Here is a 26,545-nt window from a genome sequence, read left to right as displayed (position 1 = left end):
TTTAAGGATGCCTATATAAATTAAACCAAGTTCTAATACTCTTGGTTAAACCATTTCTGATATGATAGTTGGATAAACATAAATCATGAAAAGCTAGAAGTTTGCCTTCTGCATAACACAAAGTATTCGTAGTTAAGATAATCAACCATAAGTTTTCCTCTCATGTTCAGTGTTCCCAGAATTATGATTTTAATGAAGAAGAGGATGTTACCTAAACTACTCTGACAGACATGATAAGAAACACATACCATCATTTTTGGCAACACACTCAAGAGCCTGGGGAGAAGTGAAAATACTCCTCTTGTCAAGATATAGAAAAATGTGCAGCTATTCTCAGGCTTAAAAGCTGGACTCAGACTGCTAGTTATCATGGAACAAAAGGGTATAAACTAAATTTGCGTGCCTGGAAGAACAATGTTTCTAAAGGAATAATTTCCATTTTCAAAATAAAAACAAAAACAGTTTTACCTTGTTAAAATGAATGGAGATACTATTAAAATTATTATAGATACCTTGTTTTGCTGATAGCTTCAGTTCAGGCCTGAATATGGTTTTACTAAAAAACTGCAGAAGATTACAGATGAGTCAAAAGACTTGCAAGTATTCGCATACCAAGTGTGCACATACCAAGTGGCAGCTATCAGGACCAGACTTATTCATAACATCCATGTATGGAGATAAAGAATATAATATCTAACAAATTGTAGACACTTTTGCCATCACCTTTTTTTCAAGTATGCCTTGCTTTCTTTGTCAGCCCACACTGCCTACAAAATGTTTGGCTATAAAGTATTTTCTAAGTAGCCCCCTCATCCTTCCCGTTTAATTTGGGATGTCATGATGCAGTGTTAAGCACTGTGTCTCAGCAGCAGGAATTGGTCTGATACTGTGAATGATGACCTGCAGAATAAGGAAACCAAACTGAGTGACAACATGAAGGTTGTTCAGGAAACAGACATGTTAGTAAGCAGTACTTCCCAGAACGAAATATAACAAATGCATTGCTATTAGGTGGGAACCTGTTGCTACACCTTTGTATCAAGTATCATTTACACAATGGTGGCCAGTTTAAAATTTAGCTTGTAAGAACCTGCCTGACAGCAGCACACCAACAATACCACGATGAAATAACCTGAGGAAGAGACCAAAACCAGAGCAATTTACTTGCACTGGGGCAGGGAGCAGAAAAACATGCTTGTCTGGGTCAAGAGTTTGTCCTGCCTTGCTGCCAAGGCACTGCAGCCTCTGCCACCATGCAGAGGAACCCTCTCCCAACAATCTGATGGTTGCAATGACAACTGCAAAACTCTTTGATATTTCAGAGTTGCATCTGTACGTGCACATCACTGGGCTTGCCATGGTTTTTGCTTTAAAGATCTGGGATGTGAAAATGATGTTTTGGTTAGAGGTAAAATGGTCACTTCTCCTGGCTATGGTCAGGGCTGTCTTTCACACCGTCCCTTTACTGCACGATCCATTGGTTCAGCTGGGAGTGACAGCAGGTCCGCAGGGTTTCACGCTCACCACAGGGTAATCACCCTGCAGCTTGCAGCTGTAGGCTGGTCTTCAGGGGCACCATTTGCACATGCAGTTGCAGGCAGAGGAAACTCGATCCACCTAATCCTCCCAGCCAAGCCACAACCATTTGATTGCTTTTTGGCACACAAGTTAATATGAGGTAATAATGACTCTAGGTCAGCCCGGATTAAAGAGAAAATGATTTTGCCCCTACATGCAAAAAACTCCTAAAACATTCCCAGAGGGACAGGACTCGTCACCCTGGGCAGGGCTGCAGGCTGGTGCAGCTGTACAGCTTCTGGAGGAGTTGCTGCCCCCCAGCTCTGAGCACAGGGAAAGCCAGCAGATATATGCCTGTCTCCACCAAGGACCACACGAGGCTCACGGACAGGCTGTACTTGCACGAGTCCTCAAGCAACCTGTGGTTTTCATCAACAAATAAACACTATTTCCAATCCTATCAAGACAAAACCCAGCTGGCACAAAGAGCAATTCAGGAGCTCAAGTACACCACAGTTGCTTAAGGCCTAACCCCAAACCTTGCCTCAGCTGGCCCAACCTTATTAAATTGCCACGTTTTGTAGAGCTCAGCAACTTCCACATCCAAGCTATGAGGCTGCCACCTCTCTGCCTTGCTTTCTGTGGCAAACAAGAAGCGGCAAGGCTCGTTAAGATCAAACAACCAGGCCTTCAGCTGTCTTGTACACCATGTGGACAATGTTATTAGCTACTGCTTTGCTCTGGGCAATATGGACTTGAGAACAGACTTCCTATCTGTCAGCATGCTGCGACTCACTTCTAAATAACATCACTTCCAAGAGGAGAACAAAACAAAACAAAGAAAGAATAAGCAGCCATAGCCATAATGATCAAAGCATTAAGGTCCCAGAAGACAGAAATTTTCCAAGTGACATCCAGCAGTCACTTGGGCCATAGGCCTCTTATTAAAGCCAATTCACAGCATGCTACAGCTACAGTCCTTCCCTTCCCCTTACAATCCTAGTAGTGGCTTATGCTCTTTCCCCATCAATCGTAACAGTGATCCAACTGGGTGCTAAATTAGCCGCAAACCAGTCCCACCAGAGGAAAAAACAGCAGCTTTTTGGTGCACCTCCATGAGTCGCCTCAACACAGAGCCATCTGAGCACCAGCCTTGTCCCCAAGGCACTCCCTTGTATTTTCTCATTCACCCTGTGGCAGAACCACAGCACCATGGATCAGGCTGGTTTAGACCAACATGGACCTGCATGCCAAGTTTCAGCCTTTGCCTGTCATACACAGCATAGGGGCAAATGGCATTTCTCTCCCTCGTGGTCTGAATCTTTCCAGCACTGTTAGTTTTCTGAAGGTCTTAATTACAATGGGAATGGGGCCCTTCAACAACTGCATGCTTATAGGGCTAGTCTATATCACATGCTGTCTGTAATGCTCACCATGACAATCAGAATATTTGGGCTGTCAGTAATTATCTCTTTACTGCCCCAGCTGATCCAAATTTCAGAGAAATTCTGACCAATTGCTTGGTCACTGGAGAATGACTGAGAAGAGGCACAAACCCACAGCAAAAGGAAATGACTTTTGCTATGGGGAACCTTTGCCCAATGTGCAACAGGCTCCAGCACTGGCTGCCCGGAGCTGAGTGGAAGAGGCCTGACCACAGGGAGGCCAGGTGAGCACCTCTGGCTTCATTTCTCCAGGGGAGCTTCTCTGACAAGCTCCTTGCCACATGCAAGGGGCTTCTTGTAAGTAATGCTCCTTGTAGGCAATGCTCCCAGACCTCTTGGCAGGGACACTAGCCTCTGTGAAGCCTGTCACAGCCTTGGACACAGCAGTGTTGTTTCACTTCCACTGAGCACCTGGCCAAAATGTTGGAGGGTCCTGTTCTGGATGGTTATGGTGAAGTATTCCCTACCAGGACACTGTTTGAAAGCTCACCTTCTTCAAGGGGTAAAGAGACATGCACAGAGCCTGGACCTGAGTTTGGTGCACACACCCTGTTCAAATTCCCACAAGGCTTCAAAACTGGCTCCATCGGAGCAAAGTAAGGAGTTTTTGAAGAACCAGCTAAGGAACAGCCCTAGACTTCTCCATGGTATAGTTATCTTCCCCTAGTTTCTCCACCAGCTTACATCCAGTATACGCTCACCCTACAACTCAGGCAAGCAGCCCTCATGCACAGACAGTATGGGAGGCCTGCTTCCCACCATGCCTGTTGTACTGTGGAGAACACATCAGCCTGTCCATGATGCTTGATTATTTCTTTCCTGTTGTATAAGCACAAATTTATTGGGAATTGAAAAGTTCTTTATGTGATTCAGTAGTCCCAAGCACAAGAAGATCTGTGTAATAACTCTGTTTGCTATTTCCCAATGTAATAAAAGTTTTTCTTTATTTTGTTTTTATATAAAGCATGCTGCTGAGAAAGGAACACAATTCAAAACAAACAGCAAATGAGGGAAAAAAATAGAGAACACGTGGAAGTTCATATCAATTTTATTAAATCTCCCTGACACAGTCAGAGCTACCATCACACTTATTACAGTAGCACATGCAGTTGGCTAATTATGAAGCTCTACCACACCAAGCACTCCACAAACACAGAGGAAATACTGAAGTCATTGTCCCTGATTGGTTATAGAGTACAGACAGACAACGAGCAGAGAAAGCAAAACACAAAATCAGAATGATGATGTCAGCAAAGATATCGGCTCTACCATCTACATTTTGGTAAGGGAAGAAAAAGTGGAAGGCAAATACTGGCCACATGGAAAAATAAAAGTGCATGACATGCAGGCAGAAGAAGGGTGAAGTGTGTAACGATGCTAAGGTAGCAAGACTGTGGACACAAACATATTCCAGGTCAGAAAGACATACCTGAGACAGACCTAACGTGGTTTTCTTACAATTCAGCATTGTGTGGGTGTTACCATCACATTTTAAAATGCTGTTCTTGAGATTTTTTCAATGGGAAAGCAAGGCCTGGCAAAACCATTTTGAACAAATGATTTTCATGTCAAAAACAGAGTGTTTTTAAAATGACATTCTCCCACAGGATCCCACATATTTTTGACACATCCTTGTATTGGGAAAAAAAAATGAGGCATTTTGTCTTGGGTCTTTTTAAACTGAATCTAAGCATATAGTTTCTGGGAGCCAACAATCTGTGGGCACCTAAGCTCTGAACCCCCTGCATCCTGCTTGTGAGAGGAGAGCAAGGGTTTTCAATGAGCCTGTTGGGCTGAGATGGATTTGTTTTTTATGGATGGATAGATGGATGGACGGACGGACGGACAGACGGATGGACGGATGGATGGGTAGATTTTCTTTGTACCAAAGACCTTAACTTCAGGATGGAAACAAGTGTCAAGATAACTGAATTTTTAATAAAACAAGAAGTCCTGTTTGGAGAGTTTGCACAGGACAGATAAGCAGAGACATGCTAGTCTTCAGGAAGAAACAGACAGCTCTTTCCTCTCTCCTTCCCACCTCCTCCCCACAAAACCCAACAAAATGCCAGCAACTTAGACTCTCACCAGACCAGTGAGAGTTTTATACTAAATAATTGCCCACAGCCACCCCAGGATATTCAGCTGAATTAAGTCAAAGAGACTGCTGATAGGCTTAAAAAAATAGATGTGTTTAAGAGCTTTGCTGTTGCAGTAAAAAACAAAACAAAACAAAACAAACAAAAAAAAAAAACTGAAGAGGCCTCAACCTGGAATTAAAATATCATCAATATCTTCAAGACAGAAAATATAATTGGAATTAATTCAGGTCTATAGTGCCTTGCATGGAGCTTAACTGGGAGCAAAGTGAGAGTCACTACCTCTTTTTCCTTCCTGTTATTTTACATTTTTGCAAAAGCAGGTTCAGTAATGCAAAGAAAGATAGATTCAATACTCTGCATGGTGGGAAGGGCTATATCATAATAAGGGAAGGGAGGAATAACTGCTGTACTCAGTGGACTGACACAGCGAGGATGACATATAGGTGAAGCTTGAATTTCTTGATAAGTGTTCTACTTTGTATTGCCACTTTGGTGATTTTCAGCACTTCGATTTTGTGACAAGCCTTCCTGCACAGTGTCATTAATATTCTTCCTCCCCCTAAAACGGTGACTGTAAGCAGCAGCTGTATTTCTTCCTGCCAGCTTTCAGAAGGAAAAGAAGACAGCCCCTCTGCAGAGGAAATCTGTTGTGCCTACCTTTCTAATGCTCTCACACACTTTTCCTTAGCATATAATCTATGTTCTATTTTAAACAAAGAATGCCCACAATGGTTCTTCTGGGCTTGCTCTGGTTAGCTGGAATCATCTTTAGGGTAATATATCATTCAATCAATAATGGTCTGAGGATAAATCTGTTCAAAAGGTTGGCAAAAACAACCCCTTTAAGGCTTGCATCAAGGGACCTGGGGAAAAACTAATTGCAAAGAGCAATCTATGCAGCTGCTAGCTGTGTTTTCAAATGTAGACGAAGTTCCAATGCACACCTCTGAAAGAGTTTATATCTACTGCAGAGATGCAAGAAGTAATACTCTATACAAATTCAGAAAGGTGTTTTAAGAGAGAGGGCAGCAAGTGTATCCATTTTCTTTTTAGAAAAAAACATGTTTCATTAGCATCATCCCTGTGTTTCCTCTTTCCTGCTTTTCCTTCTGATGCTCTTCAGTGCAGCTCTACCTTGCAGTGTCATGCAACACATTACAACTAGTGTTATGAGAGTTGGCTTTGGCATCAGAAATACACAGAGCCATGTAAATACCGAAGATAGATAAGCATGTGTGAAGATTCATGTCACCATGATAAAAGCATGGCCAGTACCTGAGCTTGCCCATCTGTAGCCAGTGCTGCAGCCAGAGGTTCAGCAAAGCAGGATGGGCTTTTTCTCTCCGTGAGGTCCTATGTCATTTACGTGCCACTCTGGTCTCCTGCTGTGGGGAAGAACAACTGAACAAGTTTGAAAATAGCTTCTCTGTCTTCCTCTTTATTTTCAATTTTTTTTTTTTTCCTCTTGTTTGTCACACAGGCAGGGGGCTGCCCCCTACCTAGGGCAGTGTAACACTAGCTGTAGTACTTTTGGCATGGCTCTGCTAGAGGTCCTTGTTATATAGCTCCTGTTACCTCCTTAATCTTCACCTGCATATGAGACAGCTGAAGGTAATCCAACTCCAGCAGTGCCAAAAGAGGATGCAACAAAAAGAGCATTTCCCTCTACCACCCAGCCATCCAAATGCAGACAGACTCATCTTGGGCAGGGACTTCATGGTCAGCATCTCAGTATCTGCACCTAAGCAGTGGTGGAAGGAGGAATTTTACAAGTAAATTTGCTGCTACAACACAGAATGTGCTACCTTACCTGCATCAGTTAGCTGTGCTATCACTGAAGGAGCTCTCTTGCATACCACAACTCTCACTGCCATATGCCGTGTTGAAATGCTCCCAAAGTCTAAATTAGCTGCTCACACAGCCTGGCTACTTTGATGCATGCTCTATGGCAAGGTTCATCCAAGAGGGAAAAGCAGAACCATATGACAAACTGAATCACAGGGGAAGCCCCAGTGGCCACCAGCACTCCACCAGGTACCACTTTTCCAGCCCTGTGTGGGGCTGAGGAGACCCAGACACCAGACCCAAAGTATTTTCTCTGATTGCTGCTGAAGGCAGTGGCAGGTCAAGGCAGGTGACCCACAGCAGACAAATTCAGGAAAGCAGAAGAAACAAGAAGAAGCCAGGATATCCTTCGTGCACCACTGCTCAGAGAGAGCAAAGAACTTTCCAACAGCAAAATCCAAAGTCGCTTCAAGAAGTCCCATCTACGTCATTAGCAGACAATGTTTCACCTTCATGGTAAGAGGAGGAGGAGGCTTTGCTGGTACCTGCTTCACAAGAATTGTAATTACCCTTGTGTGTTTTGGTAAGGAGTATATGCAAAATTTGGATAGCCCAAAATAGCTATCATTGTAATTACTGATAATTTAAGTAGTAGATATTACACGGCCATTTGGAGCTTAAGCCTGTGATCTGCTAGGCAGTTCTGAAAACACTTGAACACCTTCTTTGAATGGAGCCTGTCCTTAATGGTGAGTGAAGACCACACAAAAGTTATGGGCTTGGTACAGAATTTATTCATGAAATCCTGTGGCCTGAATTAAGCAGAAGATGAAGGCAGAAGACAAACAAAAGTTCCTCTTAGGCTTAGAAATCTGTCAGCTTGCTCATCCTGATGTTCCAAACCAAGGTTATTACCTGAGTAAGCCTGTAACCACTGCATGCACGCAGCCCACCACCTGACAGTTTCAAAGCAGGCATCGCACACCCCAGGTACCTTCAACACAGAAGGACACCTTGCAGGTCAGTCACTTCATCAGCCTAAGGGGCAGCAACAGACTAAGCCATTGCCAATTATTAAAAGGTCAATGACATTTTAAACCCTACAAAACTCACATCTTGGACTATCTGTAACACAGGAATAAACCAAGTCCCAACCCCAAGAGTGGTTGTCAGATAACCCCTCCCCTCACCCTTAAAGACACTTCCAATAGGTAGGTGTCCTCTGCTTTTGCTGGTTTCAGGGTTTTGAAGTGGCTGGATCACTCTGTACAGCCTGAATTATAGATCACCCTTCATACCTTCTGCACACATTGCTAAGAGCCCACGTTGAAAGATGAATGCAACAGAGGGTTAAAATGAAGTTCAGGAAACTGTGGACATGGAAAGCTAGACTCCCCCACACACTGCAGATGGTACTGTGCAGTTTCATAAGCCCTTATATCCACAAGCAGCACACAAACCCTGGCTACTTAGAAAATAAATAAATAAATAAAGGCAGAAGGAGGCTGAACCTCATGGACAGCTAGTGCTCGTTACAGACTCTGACGGTCTGTGTGTCTTTCTTTCTTTTTCTTTTTTTCTTTTTTTTTTTTTTTCTTTTTTTTTTTTTCCCCTGAAGGGACACAGTCTGAATGGTGCGGCCAGCATTCACTTCCCAGCAGCTGGGCTCAGGTGGCCAGGCCATGTCTCCAGCTGCTGCTCTCCACCTTGACTCCTACTACTTCACCGACGGGCACCCTGTCGGCAGCCAGGCCCTTGCATGGCCCCTGCTGTAGCCTGCCCTGGAGCAAGGGGGAGCCCCGAGGTACTGGAGCAGCTGTGGACCTTGGTGCAACAGGGAGTGGTGCCAGGCCCAGGCTTGGGTCAGCTTCTCGTTGCAAAAAAGTTAAAACCTCAAAACCCCTGCTCTCAGTGGTCTTACAGGTCTTACAGCTTTTTCTGAGGCCAGCTGCATCTCTACGCCTGTGAAGTGGGTGTTGATGTCAAGGAAAACACCCAAGTAATAAAAAAAATAATCTAAAGCTGTATCTAAAATGATGATTATGAATTCTGAGACAGCAAACTTGAAAACCTAAAAGAAACCTGAAAAAAAAAATTACATGTTCGAAAACTTTATTTATTTATTTATTTTTAAATTATAGACCTCCATTCGTAAACTTTCCTTTAAAAACAAACGAACATTGCAGTGCTGATGTAATAATTGTGTTCTCTTAATCACAGAATGGGTTGGGTTGGAAAAGACCTTACAGACTGTCTAATTCCAACCCCCCTGCCATGGGCAGGGACATCTCTGACCAGACCAGGTTGCCCAAAGCCCCATCCAGCCTGGCCTTGAGCACCTCCAGGGATGGGGCATCCACAGCTTCTCTGGGAAATCTGTGCCAGTGCCTCACCACCCTCAGAGTAAAGAATTCCTTCCAAATAATTTTAAAATCATTACACTTGTCGTATCCCTATGCCCCCTGGCAAAGAGTTCCTCCCCAGCTTTCTTGTCATCTCCTTTAGGTACTGGAAGGCCACTGTAAGGTCTCTCCAGAGCCTTTTTTTCTCCAGGCTGAACCCCAGCTCCCTCAGTCAGTCTTCATAGGAGAAGTGCTCCAGCCCTCTGATCATCCTTGTGGCCCTCCTCTGGACTCATGCTAATACATCCATGTCCCTTCTGTGCTGGGGGCCTCAGAGCTGAATGCAATGCTCTCACAGGTGGGGTCTTATAAGAGCAGAGCAGAGGGGGAGAATCACCTCCCTCACCCTGCTGGCTACTCTGCTTTTGATACAGCCTAGGATACGGTTGGCTTTCTGGGCTGCATACAATTGTGAATTAAAACACCAGGATATACTTAAATTTTTCTAGAAGCCTGATCTGCCTTTCACTCAGTGGCAGAAAGCAAACAAACAAACAAACAATCCAACCCTTAACAAACACACAACCAAACAAACAAAAACCATCCGTCTTTGCACCCGGCTGTGTGTTCCCCTCCAATGACACAGGTGTTCTTCCAGGTGGAAATGTAAGCTGCATACAGGTGCTATTTGTATATTGAAATAAGAGGATAGGACCTGACAGTGGTTTTGGAGTCATTCAGCCTTGGTGGAACGCAGGTGAATTAAATGAAGCAGAACTGTAGATGTTCACTGGAGTGTGAACATTAATAAAATCATTGAGTACCCAGTCTTGCGGACAGATGTGATGAGTCACAGCGGAGCCACTGTTGAAATGGATGCCTCACCTCCTAGGGTAGAAGCTTAAATCTATAGACCCATTAAATCTATGTGTATAAATGTGGTCCCTGCTCACATTTTTGAGCCTCTGAATTTTACAGTGGTTCTCTTCAAGCACTTGTTTCCAACTAAACAGGCTGATACGTGAAAAACAGAACTACTTAATGAAGCTGGTTACCAGCAGGTTGGTGTCCTCTGTCCCACAAACCTCCTTCCACCACAGCAGTACAGTTCCATGGCCTATTTGCTATGATATGCTTTCTGGATAAGAGATGTCAAATTTCACGGTCAGTGTAGAGGTCAGAATGATTTTCCCCCACTGGGGGGCATTGATGTAGAGATTACTGTCACCTTCCAGAAAGCAGATCTTCAGGAAACTTGTAGGAATGTAATGTAATAGTTGAATAAAATTCTGTTGGATCACTTTATCAAACTGGTCCATGGGCTAAACATTCCTGAAAAGAGACAGAGAGGAAAGGGAGAATAGAAGGAAAAGAACTGGGTTGATACGTGATTATATGCTCTAAATCTCATTTCTTAATGGGATTATCACTTAAGTGACAAGCTAAAAACATGTGGTATGATGTAAGTCCCAGAACTAAAGCTGACGGTTCCAGACACATCCATCACCATAAAATGTAGGTGCTTTCCAGTAATGCATATCATATGTTGTTCTGGCATCTTCTCCCTATAAATGAATGTTGCTGTGTCTCATTTCAGTAAGGTTTGTGTTTAATTGGAAGTGTTTTATTTTATATTCTGTGTAGTTTTGATCAATTGTATATACTCTAGAAAGGAAAAATGTGGAGCACCCTCAGTTTCTGCAGTTCATTCCATAGGCAAAACAGACACCTGAGACTATTTGCCTCCTCAAAAAACTCAATTTACCTTTTGAGATATCTTGGGCATGTGCCATGTAACACCTGAAGATAAAGACGAGGAACAAGAATATGTTTTGAAATGCTATGAGAAGTGGGGATCAGAGGACGGTTTTGTTTTCCTTACCATGCTTTTTGCCAAGGAGGCACAAGTCAGTATCCAGCTGGAGTACTGTTCCCTAACTGCTGAATATTTCTTGTTCAGGTGTATCTCACAGCTCCAGTCTTGCCCAGAAGCAACTCAGGTTTGGATATTCAAGGTCCAATAACTTCTCAAGAATAGGACAGAACCATCTTGCCAGCAAGATGATATAAAAGCAGATGATACAGTATAGGGCAAAACTCACTAGAAACTTATGCTCTCACTGAACAAAAAAAAGGAGCTAACACTATCTTGCCAACACGTGCACATGTACCTGTTTGCTTCTGCACATTGCTGCACTTGTAATTAATACAGATTGCCATGACTAGATTTCAGTCTTGCATACACAGAACTTAATGACTTGGGAGTTAGACGCTAATAGCAGTGTGAGAAACACAATATAGACTAGAATGATACTTTATTGAAAGTTTTCTTTGAGCAGACAGGAGGGAAAGCCGGGATTGTGTATCACGTATGTGGGACGACACTGTCCTAGAACTGCTTTACTTAGAGAAATGAGACAATCCCTTCTATGGGCCATGTGTAATTTGAAGACACAAATAAAGAGTCAGTAGAACATAAAACAAGTGAGCCTGGTGGGTATTTGTTATTTATAGTTACTGGAGGAAGATGGGACATTGTGTATGTACTTTCAAATTGGCCAGAAACGGGAAGTAAGTTCATCTCTTTTTACATTGCAGGGCTAGTACATTATGGAGCTTTGCATTCCTGCCAATGTTCACTGTCAAAAGAGTGAATTGCTAGTTTTCACAAAGTTGCATATGCCTCCATAAACACATATTCAGCAGGGGCATATGCCTTCTCATTTTGAAGTTACATTTCAACACATTTGACTAAGAGAGACGCATGTGCTGGGAGCCTACTGCTTTTATTATATATGAAACAGAGGAAAACAAGTTTACATATGATTTGTACTTTCTTGTATTTGGAAGATGGAAGTGACAGACCCACTAGTCATGCAAAGTCACACAAGCACTTAGTCAGTCTCCTTGCATGCCAAAGGAAGTGGGAAATAGTTAACCATTTGAGGCAAAACTCTGATCCTAGTGAGGTTCTCCCACTTAGGGAGAATAGTGAAGACAACAGAGGAGGGAGTAACATCTGCAACCTTGACACAACCTAAATTTGCAATCAGAATCCTGCAGTAGAACCTGTGGTCTAAAACTTACTACCAGACTCTTGTTTATCTGCTTGTCCTTCAGGGCTTTTACCTGGCAATGACTATAGCTCAGCTCCTTGTCTGAGGTGTGCTACCAGTGCTTTATATTCATATGTTCCCAATTCCTGTCTTTATGCCCAAACTGATGAGAAGAGGGATATCGCTCCCTTGAAACAGCAGAATAGCAGTGTCTTCTCAGATACTGCTGGAACATTTGGGAGTTATATCCTTGTTTTGACTTTGGAAGGCTATGATGAGATTTTAAGACCCATGGTTGGAAGCGATCTTTCCACACCACAGAACATCCACCCGGATGTCTGGGCCTGTTGCTTGTACATAGGTCTACAATGACCTTTCTCACAGACTTGTATTGAAAAAGAAAATTGATGAGGCACACACAATACGTGGTTGTGTTTGATTTTAAACAGAAAGAAGAGTTGCAAGAGGCAGTCACCCCTTGTCTCTACATTATACACAGCACCTACAGCCAAAATAGAAAACTTCTATCTCACTGATAAAGTCTATGCCATGAACAAAAGCTATTATAGAAATCCTGTTATCATTCATGTTACAAAATAAAGAGGAAAAAAAATATCTGACAGTGACTACAGAAGAAAACCTCCACAGTCCAAATGAATAAGGAACAAAAGATTCATCACCTACTATATGATTAAGAAGTTTGCTTTTGACCTCCTTTTTTTTTTTTTTTTTTTTTCCCCAAAGCAGACCACATTAAAAATAAAGGAAAATTGCTCTATGATGGCTATTCCAGCCACTGTCAGTGATGTATATTAGGAAATAGGGCAAGTCCACATGACCTCTGTTCTCTTTATCTTTGAGATAATAATGGTGTATTTTAGAAGAGTGCTTGATGTATGCCTGAAAAGCACTATATGCTGGTCATTTTATTACAAAATCTCAGCAAGGAAGAACCAGAGCCCTCTGAAACCATCTCAGATTATAGAAAGAAAGAAAATGGCATTTGCTTGCTGATACAGAGAAAATTCACACACATTATTTAACAGTAACTTGTGGTTAACTTAGAAATTTAACTGCAGCATTATATACTGCATAAAGTACATGTTTTTTTCTCTCCTGTTGGTGAAAGCATTACATTTAATACTTTGTTGTGTTACTGGAGTTCAGTCACTTACTCCTGAGAAGTTTCAGCTTGTTTTTTAAGTCTCCACAACTCACTATTCATCTTCAATGTAAACGATGACACCAGGGTAAAAGAACAGGATCTAGAGGTAAAGTAAGGTTACAGAAAGTATAAAATGGTTACATAAAGGAACAATTGGCTATAATTTCAGTTTTGGACCAAACATTTAATCAGAGTTGCTGATAAAAAGTTGAAACAGGTTTAATGAGATGCTTAAACTTCTAAGCTGGCTTTTGAGTTCTTGCAAATCTAGTAAATCCACCACAGGACTGATGCTTTTCTCTTTCCGCAGTCTTCTTGAGGAGAAGGAATTACTATGAAATGAAGTTTTCTGAAGTCCTCTGAAGCAAATCTCAGGGTGTAGTTAGATGATGTTCCTGAACTATGCTCTATGAAGGGCACAGATCTCTGTTCTGGCAACACTCAGACATTTTCAGACCCCTTGCAAAGTAGATTCAAGCTGCTGAACTGGAAGAAAGTTTTAATTTCTGCCCCTCCCGCAAAATTTGATCTTGCAAAATTCATCCTCATTGGCTGAAGATGCCGGATGGGACCATGTGACTACTTTTACAATAGAAGATTAGCTCATTTCTTATTGAACCATACCCTAAAAGCTTAAGCCTGTAGTGAATCCCAGTGAATTTCAATCTGCTGTCCTAACCAGGTTTTGTGTCTGGATTTTTCTCCCTGTGAAGACCACATCTATTAAAATTGTTTAAATTCTTAATAAGTAGAGAAGAATGAATATTACAATGACAGAAAGAATAGAAATGCAGCAGGTGTGGATTAGCTTCTGTTTAGGAGGTTCTATTAAGTAGAGCTGAAGTAGACCTTTCTTCGGTGTATATTACAGACTATTCAGCTTAGAACAGTTGACTTCTTAATTTGCCTTTCTTCTGCTCCTGAAATTTAACTTAGGCATTCTGTATGTCCACAACACATTTTTTCATCACCAATAATGCACTAACAGAACCCCTCCATAAAAAGAATGTTGTTGCCAAATGATAAATGGATTTGCAGTTGTGTTGCAGAGTGTAACTAAACCCCCTGTACTCAGCTCTGGTGAGGCCGCACCTCGAGTACTGTGTTCAGTTTTGGGACCCTCGCTACAAGAAGGACATCGAGGTGCTTGAGCGGGTCCATAGAAGGGCGACAAAGCTGGTGAGGGGCCTGGAGAACAAGTCCTACGAGGAGCGGCTGAGGGAGCTGGGCTTGTTCAGCCTGGAGAAGAGGAGGCTCAGGGGTGACCTTATCGCTCTTTTTAGGTACCTCAAGGGAGGCTGTAGCGAGGTGGGGGTTGGTCTGTTCTCCCACGTGCCTGGTGACAGGACGAGGGAGAATGGGTTTAAGTTGAGCCAGGGGAGTTTTAGGTTAGATGTTAGGAAGAACTTCTTCACTGAAAGGGTTGTGAGGCACTGGAACAGGCTGCCCAGGGAAGTGGTGGAGTCACCATCCCTGGAAGTCTTCAAAAGACGTTTAGATGTAGAGCTTAGGGATATGGTTTAGTGGAGGGCTGTTAGCGTTAGGTTGGAGGTTGGACTCGATGACCTTGAGGTCTCTTCCAACCTAGGAAATTCTGTGATTCTGTGATTCTGTAAATGTGATTCCTTTCTGTCAGAAAACATAAAGACTGGACTGAATTACCACAGAACTCTAGCCCAGAGGCCCAACCACTGTTCCCATAACACAATTAGAGAAACAAGTTTTCTCTGCTCACTGGGTTTGTAATGATGGAGAATTATGCCACAAGCATCCCTAAGCAGAGCAGAAGATAGTGTATTAGCATGGGTTTTGTTTTAGAATGTAATTGGAATGTAAGGGAGAATTCCCATTGCCTTTGTGTTGTTTTTGTGTGGATTGCTTGGAAAATGTTGAAGAAACTCTCTGGGTTTCTTGCTTCCATTTTATAGTCTGAAATAGGTGGCACTAGTAGAAATTGGTTTGGAGTTAATAAATGTTGTTTCCATTACAGATTTTCTTCTTTTGGCTCTATTACACTTTTTTTTTTTATTATTATTTCTTTCTCAGAAGTGACTGGGAGTAGTTCAAATACTAAGACAAAAGCTTGCTGTAGTAGATACGATAGCCTTAAGTGCAACACATTCATCCCATGAGAAGAAAAAAAATCCACTTGGTGTTCACATATTAGTAACAGCTATATCAAATTGTGCTGATTGTTCTAGAGGTATGACTGTTTCACTGAGAGTGTGCTGTCCTTAATTAAGTGTCCTTTTCATTTACAGTACATTTACAGCCCTCTTCCCCATTTCAAAATCAGCATTTAGGATACACTCCTCAATTTCTTCATGCCTCTTAAAGACTTGCAACTTGCATGTACTAACAATCTCAATGCATATTTCATTTTATCTGCTGCTAGGGAGCAACATTTATTTTGTCAATGAAAAGCCAGTCCAGGATAACAATAGATGCAGTAGGCACAGCAAAGGCTGCTTGTGGGGCTATGTGTATGGTTGACTAATACAAAATAAAATATAAGTCACTCTATTTTTTTAGGACAGGGGTACTGTAAGTTCTAATAAAAGTAAGGCCAGATAATGAACACTGTTTTTTTTCATGCCATTTATTTTGCACAGTCCTTTCAGAATCACATGAGAACAGCTGCATTTTCTTCAATGGTTTCCGTCATTATGCAGCTCCAGCTTTGAAAGCTGGTCCTCAAACTTTTGAATGTCTACTCGATGCTTCATTAGGAACTTTCCATTTAAATGGAAAACGGGTATGTCATATTTGTACTTATCATACCATGCAGAGTTCTCTGGAAGGGTAATATCCACTTCCTGCAAAATAAACTGTGACAGAAAAGAAATATGTTAGTACATACTAAACACTGAAAAACAATATCTGATTGTCTTTTAATCAAGTTTTTTTCTCAGAAATGCAATGTTTTCATTGTGCTTTTGGATTTATTCTTCCAAGTCGCAGATAATTGCTCATTATGTGGGTACAAAAAGTAAGCAGCCACTGTCTTTGGCTGGGTATCTGCAAACAACTCTTGCTTTAGTCCAGCAAGGTATTTTTGAATCCCTGTGCAGAACCACTTTCCTTTGAGCATCAGCTACAACAAATATGTAGCTGGAAACACAATAGCTTCATGTTAAGCTGCAGAGTGCAACACCTCTTTAATGTTGCTACTAACAATTTCTTCTTTCAAGAAAGACATCAAAACTTGGTTGAAGAACAGCAAAAACTGTACCAAATATAGTTCAAATATTTGAATCTCTGCATCAATACCAGTATCCTTCCCAAATTATATCATTTCTTGCCTCATAAGAGTTGCAAACTCCTCTACCAGCAAGAAAAATAGTATCTATAAACACAGTGGTTCTAAAAACTTTTGCAATTAAGTGTATGTTGGTTTAGTTTGCCAATAGATATTAGAGTAGCTTTGTTGCAAAATGTTTTTGGATAATGAGTTTTATGGAAATCAGTGCTGATATTGTCTTGAAGAGGTCACCCATGAAAGAATACTGGATGCAAATAAATCCAAGCAATTTTCTTTCCCAAATAAAGAATCCTGATCAGCTATTCTTTCTCTATATAAACTGTACAGTATTACAATACGTTACCCTTCTCTTATATGGCTCGAGCACTTCTTTTGCTTCATCACATAGAGGGCAAGGTTTCTAAAGGAAAACATTCAGACCATTTAAAGCATGCAGTAAAACACACAGATCATTTATAGCGTCAAGTGACATAACAGACAGGAGTGGTCATTACTGTAAATGTGGGTTCCCTCTCCCATTTCTTTCCTACATCTTATTGCTTCTAAATCTTTACTGTTGCAGAATGGATGAAATGAAAAACTAATCTTGCTTCCCTCACAAAATTTATACATTTGCTGTTATTTTTCTCATGGTACAAACTAACAGTTTTCAACTGCTATTCTAAAAGCAAAGGGCACAGTTTAGGTGTTGTATCTATTCCCCCCTCCTCCCCCCCCTTAGTATATTTCAGCTGTAATGGGTATTAAAAGTGTTGCCATCTCCAGCTGGAAACAACTGCTGGTACTGCTCTTGTCAGAAGGGGAATGAGGGAGTCAACATGACCAACTCCTAGTCTACTTCAGATCAAGTCACTGGGGGCAGTTCAAACAGAAAAAAAAAAAAAAAAAAAAAAAAGTTAAAATAATATGGCTGAGTTTGCCTCATAGGAATTAAGTACAATTGCTTCCTTCCAACCTGCACAGCTGGGAGGATAGTGAACCTCCATCAAGGTGAAATGGAACACAGCTTCGACCTGTGACGGGGTCAGATTTTCCAAGAAAACCTCTCCTTTTTGAAAATTTCCTAGTCTTCCACTACAGTTATACAGCTGTCTTTTGCTGATCATGCATCATGATTGTTAGAGCAATGCATATCTGATGAACATGAAGGCATGTTGCTTCAGCATTCAGTAGTAGCAGCATTTGGCCTATAACTCACGTAACAAAGTAGACAGCAGCAAATACGGTGGCTCCATCCCTCTGCCATGAAATACCACTCACAGCTAGAAAGTATTTACTTCTCTCCCTTCAACTTAAAACCTTCTTTACACACAGAGTTAATCTGAAATAAGAAATAACTATTTCCTGTGTGTGAATTAATTTGGATTAAATACTCTACTTTTAATTCACATCTGATCTAAACAGTCTTTCATACAGACAAATCCTTATACTCTGAAAACCTATGCAACGTACTAAAGGTCAACAGTCCTGTATGAGGAGCTAGTTCTTGCTGCTTTTGCACAGACTGACATACTAAAGACTCAAAGGTATGTATCAGTGATGGAGACAAACGCTCCTGAATCCTGTTTTGCAAAGTGTCAGGCTCCTTACAGTGGGAGTAGGATGTACACAGTTCTGTGGAAAGCATTATAACAGTCACACAAAAGTATTTAAAAAATTAAGCTGACTCATAGCAAAGAATATGCTTTTACTCTTGCCCTGTTGACAACCTTTACCACTACATGGCACTAATAAGATTGGAGCTGGTTTAAAATCAGACTGTAAACTATTTCAGTGAACAGTGACATTTGTTTAAAGGTCCATTTATATTATAACATATTTTCAGTACAAGAGTGCCCTAAAGTAGGTCTCTGCTGTGACTTTATCTTTGTAAAAGGGCTGTCTGGATGAAGCTGTCGCAGAAGATCTCCCATCTGAGAGGTACATTACTGTGGCAAGCAGGACTCCTATTGCTGAGGTAGCAATACTAAATACCTTACTAAAGTGACCAATGTTAGGCTGTTAGCTAAATCTGTTAGAATGTACACATGGTGGAAGACACAGTTTTATTTCCGCAGATAATTCTCATTTATGCTGCATACTTAGACTGATGTTTTGTGCTCATTTTAAGCTGGCACTGATGGTGAACGAAGCAGGCCCATCTTCCTGCCAGCGCTTCTTTTGTGCTGGCATAAGTACTCATAAAGCTGCAAGTAAAGCTAGACAGCAGAACTGATCTGACTTACAGTAATCTTGAGAGAAAAAAAAAAAAAGTTCTTTTTTCCTTAATCCTGTAGCAGTTGTTATATGAATACATGTGTGTTGGCATAAACTCAGCCTGTGAGGGAGGAAACCATTTGGCAGTGCTAGTATCTACCAGTTTGAAGAGGTCACAGAAGCCATAACTCTCTCCTGCCTTTACCTCCTTATACTTAAAAATACAAAGGAAGGAAAAATGTAGTTAAGTAGCATTAACTAAGAGTGCTGACTAAATTTAAAGCAGTCTGTATTCTGCTTTGCATCTGCCAGTAATATCAGACACAAAAAACATTTTACATTAAAAACACGTTCAACCAAAGCGGCCAGTTAGAGAACTACTTCAACTCTGCTCCCAGAAAACTCGATTTCATACAGTTTTACTAGTTTAAAATTTTATGACACAAAATGATACAGAAGAGCTTTTTTCCAATTATTAACCCAAAGCTAAGCTCATTATTCCCTACTTTATCACATCCTGACTGTGAGTGAACTGATGCTGAATCAGGCAGGTAGAGAAGAGACTTTTAACTTTAAAGTACAGTACATCTTAAAGAATGTATTCCAATGATTAAGAAACAACTGGTACTTTTTTTTTTTTTTTTTAATCTATTCCTACATTCCATAGTTTAAACATTCCTTTATGGCTAGGGATGGCATGAACAAACATGGTGCAGGAGAAGGAAATCATTTTAATCAAATCCCTCATCAACAAATACCTCCATACTGATTTCAACATTCTCAGTGCTTTGCATTTTTTAGCTTTTCTCCTCTCAGAGACCTCAACGGCTATGTGAACCATACAAATGCAGCACAGACTGCAGTGTGCCATCCTGACTAAAAGCGGAGAAGATCTCTGCAGACAATGTAGGCCCTTAATCACAATTTGTGGAAGCTGACAGTTCACAGATGACCATTCCTGCTCATCACATATGCTTAAGAATAACTGCTCATGCCACAGACAAAGCTTTTTCTGCATTTTATTCCTGTTAGCTTTACAGAGCCAATAAAGCAAAAGGGAGTGAAGCAGAATTTTCTTTTTCTTCATACACCATCAATACTGCTTTGATATATTTTCAGTCTCACAGTTTGCACTGAAATTAAACGTGAGTGCTTTGGAGAGCCTGCTTTGACTGCTCATGCTTGTCCAGAGCAGATTAGGTACAAAAACTCATCTTTGATGTCCATTTCCAGGATAAAACACTGGTAGTCACAGAATAATTTTCCACTAGAAAATGGACCATAGTGCCACTTACATTCAGCAGTCTTGAAGTCTCCATTTGTTGCTTGTAACTACTTTTTTGTGAGAGGAGTGTGCTGTAAAGCCTAGAGTTTAAAGACATCACCAAAGCAGAATGCCCAATACTACACAAAAAGCCAAGCTGCTTCATCTGGGATTCACATATATCAAAACTGATATATATGCAGTCTTGCCTAGCTTTATGTTGTAAACTACTTTTACCTTGGTGAACAAAGTCAACACTGGCTTATTTGCACTGGCTGAACACAGTTGTCTTCCCAGTAGACGGGATGAATATCTTGCTAGATGCATGGTTCTGCTTAGAAAACACAGCACCATAATCCTGCTAAGACAAAAATAAAACGTTTAATTGTTTTGTGATAAGTTAAAACTTATGAAATATAATTTTAAAATTAACGTGGAGCAGTTCTAAAGTACACAATCAAACCATTTTCACAGCTTTTTTATGTTCGCAGTATCAACATATTAGTCAGAAAAATATGTCAGGATGTGATTGGCCAGAAAGAACTTGGGGTAGCTCCAGAACTGTAGCTCCATCTAAAAAACATTATATTTTCTTGCTGAAATGCCTCTTTTAAATTCTGTAACATCGATGCTGACATAAATGCATTACGGTGTTTCAACTCGATATGTGCCAGTAAGAATTACGTGATATTAACAAAATGCAAAGTGAATGCTTTGAACCTCTGTAATCTTGCTACAGTGCTTGACATATTCTACTTAAAATTATTCCATCAAACAACTAATCTCTACCTAATCGGAATATTAAAATAATGCTTCCTGCAGCAAAAGAAAAGCTGTAGCCAAGACATTTTAACTCAGCAACATTAAAAAAAAAATGCACATTGCCCTGAGCCCATAATGCAACAACAAATTAATTTATGAAAGATGTTGATTTGTTTGTGGTTTCTTTGGGGTAGTTTAAGAAAGCTGATTAAAAGTAGTCTTGTTGAAGGGTACCATACTGGAGTTTTGACGTCATCTGTGCCAAGTAACACTACTAACAACAGTGCTTCCTCCCAGGTTGCATCTTAATGTGCTCTTTACAAGACATTCTGGGTCTCGGAGGTAAAAAGTAGAAGCAAAAGGGAGACTGCACTGAGACAGCGGGCAGAGATGTTACTCAGTCTACACTGTGGCAATCAAGTTGCTTTTACATAAAGCCAAATGGTTTCTGTTTAATTTCTGTCCAAGCACAACTTGCCTGAAGTTTTACTAACTACAACTGATCACAAACATGATGTGAGAGCACACATTATACGTTTGAGCTCCTTCAGTGTGAGGTATACTGTAGAAGAAAAGGACTGTTGCAATTAATAAGCATGTTTTAGGATGTGCAGCAACAAAGAGCCCAGTGCTTTCACTGGATTTCTCAGTACTAATATTATACAGTTGTTATGGTTTAACCTGGCCGGCAGCTAAACACCACACAGCCATTTGCTCACCTTTTCCCATTTCTCTCCCCCATCCCAGAGAGGGAGGGGGAAGTGAAACCTGTGAGTTGAGATAGGGACAGTTTATTAAGACAGCAAAATAATAACAATAATGATGATAATAGTACTACTACTACTAATATGTATGAAACAAGTGATGCACAGTGCAATTGCTCACCACCCGCTGATCAATACCCAGCCTAACCCCAAGCAGTCCAGCCCTCCTCCCCTGACTAGCCACCCCTATATATTGTTCAGCATGACCCCATACAGTACAGAATACCCCTTTGGGCAGTTTGGGTCAGCTGTCCTGGGTCTGTCCCCTCCCAGCTCCTGCTGCACCCCCAGCCTGCCTGCTGGCAGGACAGAGCGAGAAGCTGAAATGTCCTTGGCTTGTGCAAGCACTGCGCCGCAACAATTAAAACATCAGCATGTTATCAGCACTCTTCTCATCCTAAGGCAAAACATAGCACCCTACCAGCTACTAGGAGGAAAATTAACTCTGTCCTAACTGAAACCAGGACAGCAGTATTATATGTTTTAAGAGAAACAGTTTAACCAGCATGTCTACTACAGAACACAAAACATTGCAGTGGGATCTAAACTTAAGTCTACTTAGCAGCTATGTTTCTAAGCAACACCCATGACAAAAATCAAACACACGACTTGACACTGCTCCACCTGCCTTAGGGCCACCCATTTTTCCACAGGACGTGGATAAGGGTGCCCTACCATATTTCCAGAAAAAGTTTAAACAGAACAAATACAAAGAAAACTTAGTATCCATTGAAAATTGTAACTGAGGTGGCCAAATTTCAGGAAATATGTACATATAATTTTTTTTTTTCACTTTTTTATTTTTTTTTTTTCTTCTGACCACCTTGAAAATGCTGTTTAAAATGGAATATTCTGCAACAAACAGGTTTCTGTGTTTGGGTTTACTGTCTACCTTGGTCCAAAAAGGGTTCTTCAGCTGCAGGCGTCACGCTTGGCACCAGTTTGAGAGTCAGCTGCTGGGGCAGAGCAGCATGCCTGCTGTCCCTGCAAAGCAGCAGGTGACCGGCACGGCACACGCTGCTATTCCTCAGGGTGCACGTCAGTGCATGTGTTTCACTTAGCCAGCTGGAAATCTAATTGTCCAGGATTTTACACAGCAAAAACACAAACACAAAGATCAGCTTTGAGCATTTTGGGGAAAAAAAATATGCAAATCTGAATGACAGTGCCTAGCCTCGCTCATAGTTAGAAATGCTTAGGTCCACAGCAAATAGCTGCCCAGAGAGGATGCGTTTTTGGTATAATGAAGTGCAGCATGTTGGCCAGCTCACGTGCAAGATAAAAACGTCAAAACAAACCATTTGCATTCTGGCAAGTTTTTAAAGGAATGCTTCAGTTGCCAGCCTAGCAAGACAAATTTTGTTCCTTCAAAACAAGGGAAATGCTCCTCAAATTGTTCTGTGACCAGCAGAATGAGTAATGCCTAGACTTCCATGGATCTTATTCCCCCACATACATACACTATGTGTATAAAATGACTCTGGTTCCCTCCTTTATCCCCAATTTTTAGATCTCTCCATCCTCAGATAAATTTGAGCCCAACGAGACTGCTCCTGCCAAAACACCAGCCTAAGGGGAACAGATGAAACAGTATCAATACCTAAGCTTCAGGATTTCACAAGAATAAAGAAACTAGTGCAGTGTTTTACTCCCCCTGAAATTTCAAATAATCATAAGCAACACTACCCTGAGAATTCAGGAGCAAATCCTCATTGACCAGTACTACTACTGAAACAAGAGTCTGTCATTTTCAGAGTTTGCATGCATCTGTCTGAATGTTTTTATAAGTAACCTAAGGAAAACAGAACACTGGCTGTCAATTAATTCACCTCTGGAGAATGACACAGAGACCATACTGTCATGGCAGTTACAATAAAAAAAAAATCTAAGGACTAATCCTGATTTATAAAATGACACCAGACTCAGTCCAGGCCTCAGACAGGCTCTGCTCTTCTGCCAGCACAAAGCAGTCTGAGACATCTAGCCCTGAGGGGGGTGAGATATCGTCAGAGGGCATCGTGTTGCCACAGCACAGAAAACACAGCTTGGCTTCCCTGCTTCTCTGAAGCCCACAGCTGCCAGACAGCATCATTATGAAGGAGAGCAGTCAGAACAGCTGCATTTAACCTGGGCTAAAGCAAGGTGCTAGCACAGAGCAACTTGAGCTTCTCAGGACTGCAACTAAGGTTCTTCTACAGCAGATATTTGCTTTTAAATCAGTTTTACTAATTTTATTGGGTTAAATAAAAAGGTTTTGGATAAAACCAAAGAGCTGTGGTGCTGCAGGAACCCTGAAGGTTTCTAGTATTGTGAAGGGTTAAGCATAACTGCTATTGATCAGGAGCTGATGAAAGGGAATATCCCAGTATTCATCAGGCAAACCTACTGCAGCAGCTCCATTTATCCGAGCAGCATCACATGAACCAGTGGGTTCCCAACACCGGCCTGCACAGAGCTGGAAGGCAGAGCTCCAGCCCCACGGATCATTTGCATGCTACTTTCACGGCTGACAAAAAGAAGCATCACAGAGGTGCCCAGCGGCGTTCACATCCTGTTCACATTTGCATCATACCTGTCTGTTGTCACAAGGACTAACCTGCTGAAAGCAAACATAAAATCTCTGAACATCATTATTCTAGGCTCCTCCTTAGCCTACCTCTAAGTAATTATAAAGACTTATTTGAGAGACAGAATTAACACGTAAATGTAAAAAGAAAGGATGCTTGTAAACTGGAAAGCCCTGCCTCCCCTATAGTACGACTGTACACAATGATTTAACAAATGATGCTTGTAAATCTAAACTTGGCCCAGAGTGCGTTTCACAAAGCCAAAAGGGATTCATTGCCTGTTAACACAATTTCCATCACCTAATAAATTCTGGCGTGCTGCAAAAATAAAATGTGAAACTAAATCTAGCCATTATTCGGATGAGATAACTACCTGTAAAAACCTTAGGTTAGCATCAATCATTGAAAGGTAGGTATGGCTGACTTTTCCCCAACTGTGTGCTTTTAACGATGCTACATACTCTTAAATAGTCTTAGCTTCAAGTCACCAATGCACTTGTGCTATGTGTTTCTGAATGCTTTACACACATTATTATCAATGTTTTCAGACAAGATTACATCCTCTTTGCTTTCCAGGCATTTGTCTGCATACAGTGTACATTGATAGTGTACTTCATTCTGTAACCCAAATGTGGGGTACCCAATTGATCTGGCCTCCCCGGAGAAATCAAACCTCTTTCTGCAAGGTAACTGTAACATGTAAGTTACATGTTACATGTAACTGTAACTGCAAGGTAACTTAACACATCAGCAACATGAAAAAAAAAAATTGTCTAAACTGGAACTCAGTCCTGTCCTAAACATTTCTTAGCTGCTTGTCTTAAAGAAACTTTGCCTATACTGCTGACTCCTTCTCTCTGATTATTCCTCCTTTTAGTGTGACAAAGAAGCAGCTTATGAAAAGGCAGAAAAGCAAGAGGATGCAAACGTGAGAACACAGGCTGAGGGCCCGAGAGAGCGGCAGCCTAGAACGGCCTGTTCCTGCAGCTCCTGTTCCAAAACCAGCTATGGCCACCAAAGAAAGCGCAGGTGCTGGCAGTCTCTGTTCTTTTCGGTTTGATACTCACCAGCGAAGTGGCGAACAACAAAACAGGGTGCCACAGCGAGATGGGAAGCCACGAAGCGTGGCTGCTGAGCTCCCCGCAAGGCTTTAACCCCCCCCAGCCTTCCAGAGGAGGCATGCCAATACAGGAAGACCTTGACCTTCAACCTTGCCGAGACGGCACGCCATTATAAAGTCTTTTTTTTTTTTTTTTTTTTTTTTTTTTTTTACACTAACTCTGTTACTCTAACTAAAGCCCACCTGCCGCCGACCACCCCCGATCGCCCCCTCCGGCCGCTCCTGCGCCTCCACCGCCCTCTGCCGATGGTTCCTCCATCACGATGGCGGCCGCCACCAGCCCACCGGCGGCCTGCCCCGCGGCAGCCTCAGCCGCAGCCCGTCCCGTCCCGTCCCGTCCCGGTGCCTCCGGTGAGCCCCGGGGCCGACACGCACCTTGCCTCCGGGCAGCGGGGGGCGGCCAGGCCGGCCCTGCTCGGCGCCCGGCCCGCCACGGCCGCCAGGCCTCGGCCCGCAGGGAGGCGGCGGGGCCCGGCGCCGCTCGGCCGCCGCCTGCTGGCAGCAGCGGGGCTGCCGCCTGTCGCCGCCCCCATCGTGTGAGGAATAGTAATAATAATAATAATGATGAAAATAATAAAAAGGGTTGCTCGCGGCGGGGCTGTATCGAAAAGCAGCCGCGCTGTCTTCTCCTCCGGCCCGCTCAGCACCCGGGTGTGGGCAACCCGCTGAGGATGAGGAGGGAATACCTCTGGGTGAAACAGCGACAACAAACAGACAAACAAATCCAATCCCCCCCAAAAAAAACAAACAAATGAAACAAACAAACAAAAAACATCATCAGGACGTATTGTTAAAGCACACAGAAATCACAACGGTTCGTAAACATACCACAAAGGAAGCAGAAAGGTGCGGGGAAAATGCACTGAGAAGTTGCAGGCAGCTGTGGCAGAAAGACCCAAAATTTGCTCTAAGCGCAGGGCCGACCCTGCAGCACTTTTGCTCACTCTGCTTAACTGGCTCCAGGTTGAGTAAGTGGGCTTTAATTCAATTTATTTCCTTTGAAAGTGAAATAAGTCTGATGTAACAAAAGGAAGCAGTGGACCTAAACTGTCTCTTTATCGGTAGGTAATTCAGTTTTAGTGAGACTATCCACTTTCCTGTGACTCAAGCAGCTGTAATATAGACAAAATGGATTTTTTTTTTTAAGATGTGATTTCCCTCCCTCCCTCTCTCCTTCCCTTCCTTCCTTCCTTTCTT

General features: G+C 42.0%; 1 protein-coding gene across 4 annotated transcripts; it reads right to left on the bottom strand.

The window, feature by feature from the left end:
* Positions 1–15,996: 15,996 nt before the first annotated feature.
* On the bottom strand, positions 15,997–26,233 carry CZH5orf63 (chromosome Z C5orf63 homolog). 4 transcript variants are annotated; one of them, XM_032205285.1, is made up of 4 exons: positions 26,177–26,233; positions 20,373–20,496; positions 17,019–17,075; positions 15,997–16,241 (listed from the first exon to the last, which is right to left on the bottom strand). In XM_032205285.1, the coding sequence occupies exons 2-4, from the start codon at positions 20,487–20,489 to the stop codon at positions 16,062–16,064; spliced, it is 354 nt and encodes a 117-aa protein (XP_032061176.1). In that variant the 5' UTR covers positions 20,490–20,496; positions 26,177–26,233; the 3' UTR covers positions 15,997–16,061. The 4 variants fall into 4 exon arrangements, with proteins under 4 accessions (XP_032061176.1, XP_032061178.1, XP_032061175.1 ...); XM_032205287.1 differs by having other exon boundaries at positions 20,373–20,493; positions 26,177–26,190; XM_032205284.1 differs by lacking the exon at positions 26,177–26,233 and adding an exon at positions 25,724–25,793 and having other exon boundaries at positions 20,373–20,493.
* Positions 26,234–26,545: the final 312 nt, after the last annotated feature.

The sequence above is a fragment of the Aythya fuligula genome, chromosome Z (genome assembly GCF_009819795.1).
Source record: "Aythya fuligula isolate bAytFul2 chromosome Z, bAytFul2.pri, whole genome shotgun sequence".
Taxonomy (NCBI): Eukaryota; Metazoa; Chordata; class Aves; order Anseriformes; family Anatidae; genus Aythya; species Aythya fuligula.
The sequence above is the reverse complement of the archived record's forward strand: the minus strand, read 5'-3'. Positions and strand labels throughout refer to the sequence as shown.